The sequence below is a fragment of the Hemiscyllium ocellatum genome, chromosome 9, assembly GCF_020745735.1.
Source record: "Hemiscyllium ocellatum isolate sHemOce1 chromosome 9, sHemOce1.pat.X.cur, whole genome shotgun sequence".
Classification (NCBI taxonomy): domain Eukaryota; kingdom Metazoa; phylum Chordata; class Chondrichthyes; order Orectolobiformes; family Hemiscylliidae; genus Hemiscyllium; species Hemiscyllium ocellatum.
Window position 1 is genome coordinate 105490118 of NC_083409.1, and position 16013 is coordinate 105506130.

Genomic DNA, 16013 nt, shown 5'->3' on the forward strand with positions numbered 1-16013 from the left:
TGACAAGCATTTGTTGGCAATCATAGAATCCCGACAGTGTGGAAGCAGCCCATTTGATCAATTGAGTCCACACCAACCCTCCGAAGAGCATCCCACCCAGACACACCTCTCTACCCCTGTATTCACCATCAATCCACCCAGCCTGCACATCCCTGGACACCATGGGCAATTTCTTGTGGCCAATTTATCTAACTTGCACCTGTTTGGATTGTGGGAGGAAAACTGAGCACTCGGAGGAAATGCACGCAGTAATGGGGAGAATGTGTAAACCTCATTGCCTGAGGCTCAAACCGAACCCAGGTTCCTGGCACTGTGAGGCAGCAATGCTAACCACTGAGAGTTGTACAAAGTAACTGAGCTGCCTCAAACTACATGTGAAATTGAACCTCAGTCCGTGTCAGTGAGAGGAGGAAGATACCACAGAGATTTCAAATAAAAGTACAGAGAAACGTCCAAATGTGGCACCCACGTTCATTAACTGCTCCAGCAGCCTGGTGATGGTTTTCGTTGAATTATATTGTTGTCACTTTTGGAACAGGAGCTATATATCACAGGGGATTAACCATCTCTCTCTGCACGCTGGTTTGTGAAGCTTTGTCCTCAGTTGTTGCTCTTGGTGGCCAGCTGATTACTAGGTCTATCTTATTTAGTCTGAAGGAGCATTTGAAAGCAAGGGTTTCTTCCGCAATTGTCGTTGGTACTGCATTTTCAGACATGACCCCTGTTCTATTCTTGGAGATTTGAGAAACCGTCATTATCTTTTCAGTGAGAATTTAAAACGTTATATGGTAAAATAAAATGAGCAAATCATCACAACATAGATTTAAATGAGAAAGATAAGGTTATCCCGAACTGGAAAGGACAAACACACTGCAGCTGTTTACAGGGAGCTAGAGGAAATAGTTATCAAAACACAGTCATATCTAAATCATGAATGTAAATTCCCCTAATGCAGCTGAGAGCTTTTAGAAAATGCAAGTATCTTAAATAAAAAGCTAGTACCAGCAATGGTAGCTGTTGTCTTGCTGTAAAAGTCCCACCTCTGAAATGTGCTGTCTGTACTTATTCTGTCTCTACACCACTCCAGTTCCACAGCAATATTGTTCATTCTGAAATGTCCTTGAAACTGCCCCAGCCATTACAGTGATGCAGTGATGTTCACATCTTATACACTAATGAAAATGAGGACTGACTGAAAAGAGAGCTTTCAAATAATGCAAGATTTTGATATAGATAGAGAAAACGTATCTTCTTGTTACAGAGTCATAGAATCATACAACATGGAAACAGACCCTTCGGTCTAACTCGTCCATGCTGAACGGACATCCCAATCTGACCTAGTCCTATTTGCTAGTGCTTGGCCCATAACCCGATAAACCCTTTCTGTACATATCCTCATCCAGATGCATTTTAAATGTATTTGGACCCACTTCATGACTTCCTCTGGCAGCTCATTCCATACATGCATCATCAAAAAAGTTGCCAGCAGGTTCTTTTCATATCTTTCCCCTCTCACCTTAAACCTATGTCCTCTAGTTTTGGACCCCTTCCAAAAAAACCTTGGCTATTTACCCTGCCCATGCTTCTCATGATTTTATAAGCCTCTATAAGGTCACCCCTCAGCCACTGACACTCTGGAGTAAAAAGCCGCAGCTTATCCAGCTTCTCCCCATAACTCCAACCCTCCAGTTCTGGCAACCTCCTGGTAAATCTTTTCTGCACCTTCTCAAGTTTAACAACATCCTTCCTTTGGAAGGACAACCAGAATTGCACACAGTATTCTGAAAGATGCCTCACTAATACCCATGAATGGATAAAGTCCCAACTCTTATACTCAATGCACTGACCAATAAAGGTAAGTGGAATTCACGCTGATGATGGGTGCTCAGGTGGGGAAGGAGGTGTGGCAGGCAAAGGGGTGAGCATATATTTGAAGATGGATCCATCACTTCAGCATGTTACACTGTTCATTCCATCTTGAACTATCTTGACAACTGAGACCTGAAGCAACCTTTATCATTGTAACTATGGACCCAGGCTGTGTATTAGGTAAAAACAATGACTGCAGATGTTGGAAACCAGATTCTGGATCAGTGGTGCTGGAAGAGCACAGCAGTTCAGGCAGCATCCAACGAGCAGCGAAATCGATGTTTCGGGCTAATGAAGGGCTTTTGCCCGAAACGTCGATTTCGCTGCTCGTTGGATGCTGCCTGAACTGCTGTGCTCTTCCAGCACCACTGATCCAGGACCATGCTGTGTATTGTTCAACTGAGAGGCCCTATTCACTAGCTCACTGAGGTGCCCAGTCCATTACACAATGAAGCTCGTCTTGAATTGCCCTATTCATGATGCTACTGAGTCACCCTGCCCAATATATTTTAAACACTCTAACAATTAGACCTTGAATCACACTATCAGTGGTGTTATAGGGTCACCCAGTTACAAACTGGTTTCACCTACTGCGTTATCGAACTGATTTATCTATTGTGTTTTGAACCCTCCTAAAGCCATTCTGTTCATATAACCTGAGAATTAGACAAAGTCATTGTACCTTCAATCAATTGGGAGTACTCAATGAATGGAAAGAAACTCAAAGGAACAGAGAGATCTTTGGAAGCTTGTTAACAGATCCCTGAAGGTGGCAGGGCATGTTAATCAGATAGTTAAGATGGCATGTGGAGCAATCGAGTTTATTAGGTTGTGGCGTACATTAAAATAGCAGAGGGGTCATGTTGGAGCTGTATAGCACTTTGGTGAGGCCAGAGCTAAAGGACTACATGAAAAGTTCTACTCTGTGCACTCTAGGAAGGATATGATTGCACTGGAGGGGTTGCAGAGGAGATTCACCAGGAGTGAAACCGAAGAACAGTGGATGCTAGAAATCTGAGACAAAAATAGATATTACTGGAGAAACTTTGGGTCCATTGATGTCGGACTCCAGTCACTGGACTCAAATTATTAACTCTGCTTTCTCTTCACAGTTGCTGCTGAACCTGTTGAGTTCTTCCAGCAGTTTCTGTTTTTGTTTCATATTCAATAGGATGTTCTCAGGATGGTGTGTTTTAGACATGAAGAGAGGTTGTTTTCTTAAGAGTAGAAAAGGTCAGGGAGGGAATGTGACTGAGATGTACAAGATTGTGAGAGACAGCGACAGGGTGGACAGAAAGCAGCCTAGTGGAAATAAGGGGGCATAATTTTAAGGTAAAAGGCAGGGTGTTTTGAGGGGATTTGAGGAGATTGTTTTCTCACTCAGTGGGTGGTAGGGATCCAGAATATACAGCCTGGGAGGGTAGTGGGGGCAGGAAGCTTCATAAACTTTTAAGAATACTCACATGAGCACTTGTAGTTGTAACATTCAAGGCTATGGTTCTAGTGCTGGGAAATGGGACTAATATACAGTACTTTGGCAGTGCAGACTCATTGGGCAGAAGGGCCTCTTTGATATTTTGTGATTCTGTGATACTACAAACCCACAAAACAATCCTACCCATGATTAGAATCACACTATATTGTGAAAATTGCCTACTCTTTTGATGACACTAATGTCGATCTTCATATTATAATTCCCATAATAATCAGGGAAGTATATTTGAATATATGGTTGAGAGGTAACCTTAAAGAGGTGTGCAATATCTTGAGGGGTATAGATAAGGTGAATGGCAGGTGTCTTTTTGCCATGGTGGGGTGTTTCAAGACTAGGAGACATATTTTTAAGGTGAGAACAGAAAGATTTTAAAAGGGGCAATTTTTTTTCACATAGGGTGGTTTATGTGTGGAATGAGCTGCCAGGAAAAGTGGTGGATGTGGGTACAGTTACATAATTTAAAAAAACATTTGACTAAGTACATGAATAAAGAAATATTTGGAGGGATATGGGCCAAGGGAGCTGGGACTAATTTAGTTTGGGATGATGGTCAGCATGGGCTGGTTGGATCGAAGGGTCTGATTCCGTGCTGTATGACTCTATGAATCACTTCAGAAAAAAATTATATTTCATAACAGACATAAAAGAAATGGCAGCAGAGTGGCAAATACCTTTCTTAACAATAAGCCAACGCCAAAAGCTTAATTTTATCAATAAATTTCATCATAAAATGCTAGAACTGTTCCTGGTTTCAAACCTACCTAATATTTTCATAGCAGCTCACTTCTGGTTTCAACATGGAAGTGTGTCTGAATACTTTGTAGATAATGACTCCAAATGCCAGTAGATTAACCTAAAAATTAAGAATGGACATGATAAAGCAAATCAGAGAGAGGATCAGTCAGAGACCTGAGAAACAGAGAAGTGAAACCAGGGAGTGATGTAAGGAGAGAGAGAGAGAGAGAGAAACTGAGGGCAGAGAAGGATTGACAAGGAACAAGACAGAGAAAGAGAAACAAGACATGAAGGCAAACAGAGTTATGCAGAGACAGAGAGACACAAGGTAATATAGACAGTGAGACTGACAGAGAGTGAGAGAGGTACAGAGACTAAGTGAAAGCTCAAAACAGGGTTAATGCTCTTTGGATATTGGTTCAAATCCCATCATTGTTGATGGTGAAATTTGAATTCAGTTAAACATAGAAACTTCGAAAATAACTGCAAGAGGTCCTTGCAATCTCAGTATCCCATTCCCGCTTTCTCCTCATGCTCCTTGATTCCTTTAGCTACAAAGGCTACATCCAGCTCCCTCTTCAATATATTTAATGAACTGGCCCCAGCGGTTTTCTTTGCTGGAGAGTCCCATTGGTTCACAACTCTCTGTGTGAAGGAATTCTTCCGCATCTCAGTCCTGAATGGTTTACCACTTAATCTTAGATTGTGGATTTAAAACCTGGAATAAAATGTTAGCGTAATGGTAATCATGGACCTACTGTCGATTGTCATAGAAACCTATCTATTTCATTAATCTCCTTGAGGGTATGAAGTCTGCCAACCTTACCTGGTCTGGCCTATATGTGACTCCAGACTCATATCAATGTACTTGACTCTAACTGCTCTCTGGGAAATTAGGGACTGGCAATAGATATTGGCCTAGTCAGTGACACCCACATCTTGTGAACGAATTTAAAAAAAACACAACAGCATCTCCATGTTAAAAGATTTCACTCACAGGTTGTTGCTATGTGGCAAGGGTCAGTCTTGTTCTGAGAGACTACTACACAGGATAGATTTCTGTTCAGTAAAACAGAAGAGTGCTTCATCACCTAATTGAAGAGTTTGAAAGACAGCATTACTGGTGGGAGGGGCCTTTGCTGATGTTGACAGCCTTTCTGTGGCAGCGAGAAGTGTCAATGGAGTCCATGGACGAAACATTGTCTTCTGTGATGGTCAGGGCTGTGCACACCACCTTCTGTACTTTCTTATGGTCCTGGGCAGAGCAGTTGCTATCCCAAGCCATTACGCACCAATGTAGAATGCTTGATGATTTGAGTTGATAGAACTGATGCGAAGTAGAAAAAATATGACAATATTGGGTGTTTTGTCAACTCAGAGGAGGACATTTTCATATATGGCATCTAGATGACACAAGACATAGTGAAATCTCAAGTGAGGAGGAATCCCTGTTTTGAGCAAAGTTGGCATGGTGCCTCAGTGGTTAATACTGCTGCCTCACAGCACCTGGAATGTGGGTTCGACTCCAGCCTCAGGCAACTATTTGTGTGGAATTTACACATTGTTCCCGTGTCCATGTGGGTTTCCTCCAGGTGCTCCGGTTTCCTCCCACAGTCCAAAAGATATGCAGGTTAGGGGGATTGGACGTGCTAAATTCCCCTTACTGCATAGGTTAGGTGGATTAATTCTGGGAAATGTGGTATTACAGGAATGTGGTGCATGGGGGGATGCTCTTTGGAGGTTTGGGGGCTTGATGGGCCAAGTGGCTTACTTTCACACTGTAGGGATTCTATCTGGGTGAATGAATGGAGCTGTCAGTAGCTAGGAATGGGAATAGCACTCAGCACTTACCCAGTGTGTGGCACAAGGCAATTAATACATTTTCAATGGAAAGCCACAAGGTGGGCTGTGCATCAAAAGTTATCCACCACTATCTACGAATCAGCAATTCATTGGTGCCAGGTGGCTTAATTAAAAATTAAATGTGTGTCCTGTGCAATGATTCAAGTACATTGCATGAAATTTTCAGTTGAAACTGGAATAATTAAGCTCTGTAATTGTTTGCTGAGGATACTGTTCAGAATAAATGGAGTTCGTTAGAACTTGTTTAAAATCGTGAAGAAACCAGGTATGTTCAGAATAACATGAGACATCGAAAGAAAACATACATTTGAAGGGCTAAAGTCCAATGTAATGCACTGGTGTAGTGAAGACAGACATACATCTACATCACACCACAGGCGTCAAGAAAAGAAATCCCTCAAATTTACTTTGGAAAGCAGCGACTTGATTTGATTTACTTTCATTTATTGTATTCACATGTACCTATGTACAGTGAAAGTTTTGTTTTGGGAGCAGTACAGGCAGATCATAGCAAACAAGGACATACAGAGCATAGAGTGTTTAGACAGAGTGAGACATACAAGGATATGACTGCACAGGAGGTGCTCAAAAGCAAGCCATTGGATTGGAGAGGTCCTTTTAACAGTCTAATAATGGCAGGGAAGAAGCTGTTCTTGAACCTGTTGATGTGTGTGTGTGTGTGTGTGTGTGTGTGTGTATGTGTGTTCAAACCTCTGTATCTCCTGCCTAATTGAAGAGTTTGATAGAGAGCATTACTGGTGGGAGGGGCCTTTGCTGATGTTGGCAGCCTTTCTGTGGCAGCGAGAAGTGTAAATGGAGATCATGGACGAGAAGTTGGCTTCTGTGATGGTCAGGGCTGTGCACACCACCTTCTGTACTTTCTTATGGTCCTGGGCAGAGCAGTTGCTATCCCAAGCCATTATGCCCCAAAGGTAGAATGCTTGATGATTTGAGTTGATAGAACTGATGCGAAGCAGAAAAAAATATGGCAGCGATATTGGGCACAGTAAGATTCTATAAAAGTCAGAAGTAGAGGCTGACCAAATAATTTTGAGGGTAAAAACAATGACTGCAGATGCTGGAAACCAGATTCTGGATCAGTGGTGCTGGAAAAGCACAGCAGTTCAGGCAGCATCCGTGGACCAGCAAAATCGCTCTTCCAGCACCACTAATCCAAATAATTTTGAGCCCAGTGAAGTCGGTACATTGTGGAATTTTAAGAATTCTTCTTCTTATTCTTGAAGTGGGATGGAAGTTGAGTTGACGATGGTAAGATTTGAATACAAAGGGTGAAGACACATCTTTGCATTTTCTTTCTGATCAGGGGCAAAAAGGATTGGATGAGGCATTTAATTTTCCAAGCCCCAACATCATTTGAAAAATATCCTTTGTCTGGCTGTTGTGCGGGTGACAATGGAAATTTTTGTGATCGCAATATATTTTAAGGGAGTAAAGGAAAAGGTTTTGCTTGTAATGATCAGCAAATTCACAATGAACAGGCAACAACATTCAGAATCTCCTTCTGGCTATAACAACAAACAAAATAGATCAAATATCATTTAATGGAGAATTGGGCAAGCATTTGAAAACAAGAATAAAAGAGGAAAAGACAAAATTTTGACAAAGACAGAAGAAGCTCCACTTGAAACGATAGCTAAAGACCGTTGAATTAATTGCCCTTCTGGGCTGTCGGGGTTATGAGAAACCTATCAAACGTAAAGTTCCAAAATTATATTTTCAAAAATGCTATTATTCTGGGTAATTTGGCTCAGAACACACTGAGATCCACCTTGAATTTAGAATCCATTCTAATGATACAAGGAACAATATCAGATGTTCATTAGTTATCTGAACAAATTATAATAGAGGACATTGATTGATGACTGTTTACATCCTAGATTAAGGGAAATGGGATGGGGGAGCTCCTGAACATTTAATGAAGCTAAAACACAAAGTAGTTTGAAATCAGCTGGGTATTAAAATTACACTTTGTGGATGTTTAATGTATTCACACACAGTTCTTGTGTCCACTATTTTAAGATGTACAAGATAGAAGTGTTCAGCATTTATTTTGTTCCAGGTAAAAAGACAAGATTATAAGTGAAAACAATTCTTGACAGTATGTCAAGTACTTTCATTTTTATAAAAATAGGCATTCCATACATAGCCAACGTGAAAAGTAGCCATTTCCTCCTTAGAATTTCAAAAAACCTTTCCAAGCAAACAAACCAGAATGTAAAACCGTATGAAATGCATGACATAGGAATTTTGTGCTGCATTTTGAGAAAGCAAACCTTAGCAGGACTTATACACTTAATGGTAAGGTCCTAAGGAGTGTTGCTGAACAAAGAGACCTTGGAGTGCAGGTTCATAGCTCCTTGAAAGTGGAGTCACAGGTGGATAGGATAGTGAAGAAGGCATTTGATATGCTTTCCTTTATTGGTCAGAGTATTGAGTACAGGAGTTGGGAGGTCATGTTGAGGCTGTACAGGACATTGGTTAGGCCACTGTTGGAATATTGCGTGCAATTTTGGTCTCCTTCCTATCGGAAAGATGTTGTGAAACTTGAAAGGGTTCGGAAAAGATTTACAAGGATGTTGCCAGGGTTGGAGGATCTGAGCTACAGCGAGAGGTTGAACAGGCTGGGGCTGTTTTCCCTGGAGCGTCGGAGGCTGAGGGGTGACTTTATAGAGGTTTACAAAATTACGAGGGGCATGGATAGGATAAATAGGCAAAGTCTTTTCCCTGGAGTTGGGGAGTCCAGAACTAGAGGGCATAAGTTTAGGGTGAGAGGGGAAAGATATAAAAGAGACCTAAGGGACAACTTTTTCACACAGAGGGTGGTACGTGTATGGACTGAGCTGCCAGAGGATGTGGTGGAGGCTGGTACAATTGCAACATTTAAGAGACATTTGGACGGGTATATGAATAGGAAGGGTTTGGAGGGATATGGGCCTGGTGCTGGAAGGTGGGACTAGATTAGGTTGGGATATCTGGTCGGCATAGATGGGTTGGACCGAGGGTCTGTTTTCACGCTGTACATCTCTGTGACTCTATGACTCTAAACGGATGTGTCCTTAACTCTTTTAAAGAAAACACAAATTCTGGTTCCAGATCACATCAAAATTTCTAGGCAGGGGTGCCCTTGTGGTGTTATCACAAGATTATTAATCGAGAGATCTAGGTAATGTTCTGGGGTCATAGGTACAAATCATACATGGCAGATGTTGGAATTTGAGTTCAATAAAACTCTGGAAGTAAAAGTCTAATGGTGACCACAAAACCCTTGTGCTTTGCCAGAAAAAATACATCTGTTTCACAAATGTCCTTCAGAGAAGGAAATATTCCATCCTTAACTGGTCTGGCCTGCATGTTATTTCAGACCCACAGCAATGTGGTTGACTCTTAACTACCCTCTGGGCAATTAGAGATGGGCAATAAACACTGGCCCAACCAGTGACAGCCAAATCTCATGAATGAATAAAAACAAACCCTCATAGAACTCTCATAGAGATTGTCTTCACTTACCAAGGTAGTAGTAGAATTCAAATTCTGACTACTTTTAGCCATTACAGTGACTATCCACAATGGCTGCTGCAATAGTCAGCTGACCATCACATGCCACAGGAACTATCTGTTTGTGTGTGAGGACACCAAGCTGGGGGTGGGGGTGGGGTTGGGAATGGAGACTAGATCTAATGAAGCTAAACTTTCTCTCCCCCCATCTTCAGGAAGGACATGAAAACATTGGAGAAAGTGTTGAGAACATTCATGAGATTGGTTCGAGGGATGAGAAACATCAGCTAGAAAGCTAAAGTCAGAGACTCATAGACTTATACAGCATGGAAACAGACCCTGGTTCAACATGTCCATGTTGACCAAATATCCTAAACTGATCCAGTCCCATTTGCCAGCATTTGGCCCATATCTCTCTAAACCCTTCCTATTCATATAACGCATCCAAATGCCTTTTAATGATGTACTTCTTCCTTTGGCACATAGTTCCATACGTGCACCAAGATAAATTGGACAATGTGGGATTGGTTTCCTTAGGGAGGAGATGGTTAACAGGAAAATTGCTAGAAGTCTTCAAAATCAAGGAAGAACACATTGTCTTCCAACCCTTTAAGACATTGTGAACCAATTCTAACAACCCAATCCTTTTAGCTTTACTGGTACTGACACCAACTTTTTGTCTCTCCATTCTTCCCCAACCTCTAATCACATCCTTATCCTGTCATCATGGGATTCCAATGCCCATTCTTTTGATCACAAGTCCAACTCTCGGGATCAACACTCCATCAATAAGATTGCTGTTCTTCATACAATCCCTACAGTGTAAATCAGGCCATTTGGCCCATTGTGTCCATACTCACCCTCCAAAGAGCATTCCACTAGACCAACCCCCCTCCCTATCCCTGGAACCCTGCAGTTACCGTGGCTAATCCACCTAGCCTGCACATCCCTGGATGCTGTGGGCAATTAGGCAGGATCAATCCACTGAATCTGCACTTCATCGGACTGTGGGAGGAAGCACCAGAAGAAACTCATACAGTGAATGTGTAAACTCCACACAGATAGTCTCCCAAGAATGGAATCAAACCTGGGTTCCTGGTGTCTTGAGGCAGCAGCGCTAACCATTGAGCCACCGTGTCAACCTTCCCACTTCTTGGATATCTGAGCATTGGTCTAATGGGCTGCTCTCTTGGTTCTTCAGTGTGCATTTATAACCAACAGGAGTCAGGCAATGGGACTGTCTACAAACTAATTCCACACCCTTTTGGTCTCAGAACAGACTCCACCGTAACTCCAGCTCAATTCAGAAGTTGGAGGGTTTGAGCTACAGGGAGAGGCTGAACAGGCTGAAGCTGCTTTCCCTGGACAGTTGGAAACTGAGGGGTGACCTTGTAGAGGTTTATGAAATCTTGAGGGGCATGGGTAGGGCGAATAGCCCAAGTATTTTTTCCCCAGGGTAGGGGAGTCCAAAACTGGAGGTCATAGGCTTAAGGTTAGAGGAGAGAGATATGAAAGGTAACTTCGGGGCAACATTTTCATGTCAATAGTGATGCGTGAATGGAATTAGCTGCCAGAGGACGTAATGGAGGCTGGTATATTTGCAACACTTAAGAGGCATCTGGATGCCGATATGAAGAGGAAGTGTTTAGAGGGATATGGGCCAAGTGCTGGCAAATGGGACTAGATTAATTTAGGATATCTGGTTGGCATGGATGAGTTGGACCAAAGAGTCAGTTTCTGTGCTGTGCAACTCTATGAGAGAGTAACAATAATCAACTTCAACGGGGCAAGAACGGAGACTGGATGGACTGGAACTAAAGTTAGGCATAATAAATAATAGCTGAATAATGGGCTACTTTCAAAGATGTAATCAGTTGGGCACAATTGATTCCTCAGAAAGGAAAATAAAAATCAAATCCAGAACTCCCTAGATGACAAATGAGATAGAAATTAAGTTAAAAAAGAAAAAGTATGCGTATGACTGATACATGTTGATAAATGCAATTTAGAATTAAGCTGAATATCAGAATTCCAGAAGGGAGATGGAAAACCAAGCATAAGACAGATTATGAAAAGAAAACTGGCAGCTAATATTAAAGGAAATCCAGAAGCTTTCCATAAGCACATCAATCGTAAAACTTGATGTAAAGAAATAGGGCCAATTGGAGACCACCAGGGGATTGACATGATGAGGCCAGAGGCATAGTTAAGGTGTTAAATGAATACTTTGTACCTCTCTTTATCTATGCCTCCTAGACTATTGTTGTAGACCAGGAAAATCAGTCTCTAGAAGAGTTTAAAATTAATAAAGAGGACGGATTGCATAAGCTGCTAGCACTTAAAGTTGATAAGATGAGATAAACTCAAGAATATTGAAGTAAGTGTGTGTTGAAGTTGCAGAAGTTCTGGCAATTATCATTCAATCTTCCCAGGATTCAGGGGTGGTGTTGGAGGATTAGACAATTGCAAACATGTCCTTGTTGAAATAACATTTTTAAAGGTTGGTTCAACAATGACAGCCAGTTTAAAATTGGTGATGGGGAAATTTCTGGAAACAATTATTTATGTTAGAATTAATTAACGCTTCCAATTAGCCTTCACATCCCTGGACACTACAGGGCGATTTAGCATGATCAATCCACTTAAGCTGCACATCTTTGGACTGTGACAGGAAACAGGGGCACTCCGAAGAAATCCATTCAGTCACAGAGAGAATGTGCAAACTTCACACAGTTACCCAAGCCCAAGTCCATGGTGCTGTGAGGCAGCTGTGTTAAGTACTGAGCCACCACACCACCCCTCAGAAAAATATGTTTGATCTGGAATAGTCAGCTCGGATTTGTGTAGGGAAAATCATGTTTGACTAACTTGCTAGTGTTTTTTGAAGAGGGGAAGGACACTGATGTAATACATGTGGACCTCCAAAAGACATTCAATACAGTGCTACACACAGTGTTGTAAACAAGGAAGTTATCTAAGACATTTGTTGGATCTCAGTTGGAGTATCATGTGGCTTCCACATTGTAGAAACGATGTAGGAAAGAATGAAGAAGTGATTTACAAGAATGGTTCCAGGATTGAGAAACTTCAGTTAAGACGGTAAATTGAAAAAGTTGGCACTGGATACAAAATTGAAATGGGAATAGGAAACATGGTTAATGGGTATTTTTCAGGCTGGAGGAATGCTTGTCGTGGAGCTCCCCATATTGATATTGAGATTCTTGCTTTCTTGATGTAAAAATGATCTAGATTCTGGTGGGTAGAGAACAGGTTAAAAGTTTGTGGACACATCAAAATGTGGGAACATTGTAAACTGAGAGGAGGACAGTGTAGAACTTCAAAAGGGCATTAATACATTTTTGGTGGGGCTGGATAGATAACAGATGAAATTAAATGCAGAGAAGTGAACTTTGATACAAAGATTGTAGAGAGACAACACAAAATAAAGAATATTCTTAACAATACAGAAACCATGTCCTTAGAGGTGGCAAGACAGGGAGAGGAAACAGATAATAAAGCATGCAATACTCAGGCATCATTAATAGGGGCATAGAGTACACAAGTAGGAAGGTTATACTGAACTTTCATAGAACACTAGTTAGACCTCAGCTGGAGTACTGTGTCCAGTTCTGGGTGCCACACTATAGGAAAGATGTGAATGCATGAGAGAGAATGCAGAAGAGATTTATAAGTATAATTCCACAGATTGAATGCCTTAGTTATGAGGAAAGATTAGAGAAGTTGGGACTTGGAGGACAAGGTTTAGAGGAAATTTGAAGGAAGTTTACATTTCAGGAGGGGTCTGGACAGAACAGATTGGGAGAAACTATTCCCACCTCTAAGTGGATTGGGAACCGAACGCTACAGTTTTACAGTGTTTCACAAACGAAGCAAATACAGGGTGAGAAAGACATTTTGACTCAATGAGGAGGTGGGTCTGGAATGCACTGTTTGAAAGTGAGGTGGAGGCTCATTGAAGAGGGCATTGGCTAATTATGAAAGTGGAATCAATATGCAGAGTCTGTGGGGAAAAGCAAGAGTTTGGCACTAAGTTAGTTTCAAGAGTCAGTGTACATATGATGGACTGAATGACCTCCTTCTGTACTGTAACAATTCTGGGGTGATGGATTACTCATCCAGGGACACTACCAACACACCAGCAGTTTTCTGACTAAACACCAGTCCTGGTGCTCTGCTAAAATGTGAATGGACAAGATTTATAAACACCATACTTCAACAAGGTTCCCATCTGCTGGGGGATTAATTTTGCCGTGGGTGTAATATTTATGAGATGGAAGAGCAGCGCTGTCTGCAACATCAAACGAGAAAAGCGAGAGGCAGAAGTTTTCTTGCATTAATATGGATAGATACAGCTGAAATATGTCAAAAGCTTGCGCTAATTGTGGCTCTACATTATGGTGCCAAAAGTGCCAAGGATTTTTTGCTGGGTGTATCATGGGAAGGTGTCACTTATCTTTGTCAAAGAGAACTAATTATCGCAGAGAGATAATGTTAAAAATAATCCAAGGGTTTTTATTTAGCACAGTTAGAACAGCTGCAGATCGTCAAGACTTTACGCCCCTCACCTCATCTCGTATTCAGTCATCGGATGTGGCTGTCTCTGGCTGGGTCAACATTCATTGTTCATTCCTGGTTGTCCTTAAGAAGGTGGTGATGAGCTGCCATCCTGAACTGCTACAGTCACATGGCATTGGTGCACCCATAATGCCATTAGGGAGGGAGCACCAGGATTCTGACCCAGCAACATTCAAGGATGCAGTTCCACGCCAAGACAACATGTGGCTTGGAGGGAAACTAATTCCACTGCGACTGAAATCGCAGGTGCATTGTCAGATTTGCTCTTGCTAAATTATTCCCAGTTGAATTGTTCAGCGTGACCTGCCAACAGAAGTTATTCAGTGCACAATGTTTTTTCATCAGATGATGAACCCGCCTCATATTGTCACCTTTCCATGTCTCTGTAGTATTCTTCATTTTATTTTAATTCATTCATGGGATGTGAACTGGCCCACATTTATTGCTTGTTCCCTAGCTGCCCTTGAATTAAGTGGCTTGTTGGGCCATTTCAGAGGTCAGTTAATAGTCAACCACATTGTTGTGGGTCTGGAGTCACATGTAAACTAGACCAGGTAAGGATGGCAGCTTCCTTCCCTGAGGGACGTGAGATAGGTTTTTCCTGACAATTGACAATAGATTCATGGTCAACAGTAGATTTTAAATTCCAGATTTTATAAGTTGAATTAAATTCCACCATTTGCAGTGGTTGCTCATAATCCATGGGCCTAAATTAACTGTCTTGGATAATGGGTTCAAATCCCATGACAGCAGCAGGTGAAATTTAAATTCAGTCAAATCTGGAATTAAATATTGTTTGCAGTAATGGTAGCTGTGAAGATTTCACATTTGTTGTAAAAACCCTTCTAGTTTATTAATGACCTTTAGGAAAAGAGATAGAGCCATACAGCACAGAAACAGACCCTTCGGTTTAACTTGTCCACACCAGCCAGACATGCTAAGCTGATCTAGTTCCAGTTCTCAGCATTTGGCCCATGTTCCTCTAAACCCTTCCTATTCATGCATCCATGCAGATGTTGTAACAATGTTATAATATAATCCACCTCCACCATCTCCTCTGGTAGCTCATTCCATACACACATCACTCTTTGTCTGAAAAAGTTGCTGCTTAGGTCTCTCTTAAATCTTTCCCCTTTCACCTTAAACTCTGCCCTCTAGTTTTGGACTCCCCTATCCTGTGAAAAAGACCTTGGATTTTCAGCCAATCCATGCCTCTCATTAGTGATATTCCAGGGAATGCAATCCCAGTCTATTCAGTCTCTCCCTATATCTCAAACTGTCCAGTCCCAGCAACATCCGTGTAAATCTTCTCTGCACCCGTTCAAGTTTGACAGCATCTTTCCAATAACAGGGAGACCAGAATTGAAAATAATATTCTAAAAGTGGCTGAACCCACGTCCTGTAGAGCAGCAACATTACCTCCCAACTCCTATACTCAATGCACTGACCAATGAGGACAGGTGTACCGAACACCTTCTTCACTATCCTGTCTACCTGCGACCCTACCTTTGAGGAATTATGCACCCACACCCGTAGGCCTCAGCAACGAGATCTCACCATTAAGTGTATAAGTCGTGCTCCAATACATCTTTCCTAAATGCAGCCCCTCTCATTTATCTAAATGAAACTCTATCTGCCACTCCTAATCACATTTGCCCCTCTGAACAAGGTCCCATTGTACTCTGAGGTAACCATCTTCATCATCTACTACATCACCAATTTTGGTGTCATCTGCAAAATTACTGACCTATGGTCATATCCAATATAATTATATAAATGATAAAAAGGAGTGGCCCTCGCACCAATCCTTGAGGCATATTGCTTGTCATAGGTTTCTGGTCTGTCAAAACATTCTTGATCGCAATTCTCTGTCTCATACCTTCAAGATAATTTGATATTGAATTGGCTCTGGATTTGCTGTGATCTAACCAGTCTATAA

At 41.7% G+C, this 16013-nt stretch overlaps 1 protein-coding gene across 1 annotated transcript in view; it reads right to left on the reverse strand.

The window, feature by feature from the left end:
- adgrl4 (adhesion G protein-coupled receptor L4) overlaps positions 1-16013 on the reverse strand; it is a 163738-nt gene that overhangs the window by 14648 nt on the left and 133077 nt on the right. The window contains exon 13 of the mRNA XM_060830634.1: positions 4126-4217. Within this exon, the coding sequence (XP_060686617.1) occupies positions 4126-4217 (92 nt within the window). The remainder of the gene's footprint in view (positions 1-4125; positions 4218-16013) is intronic.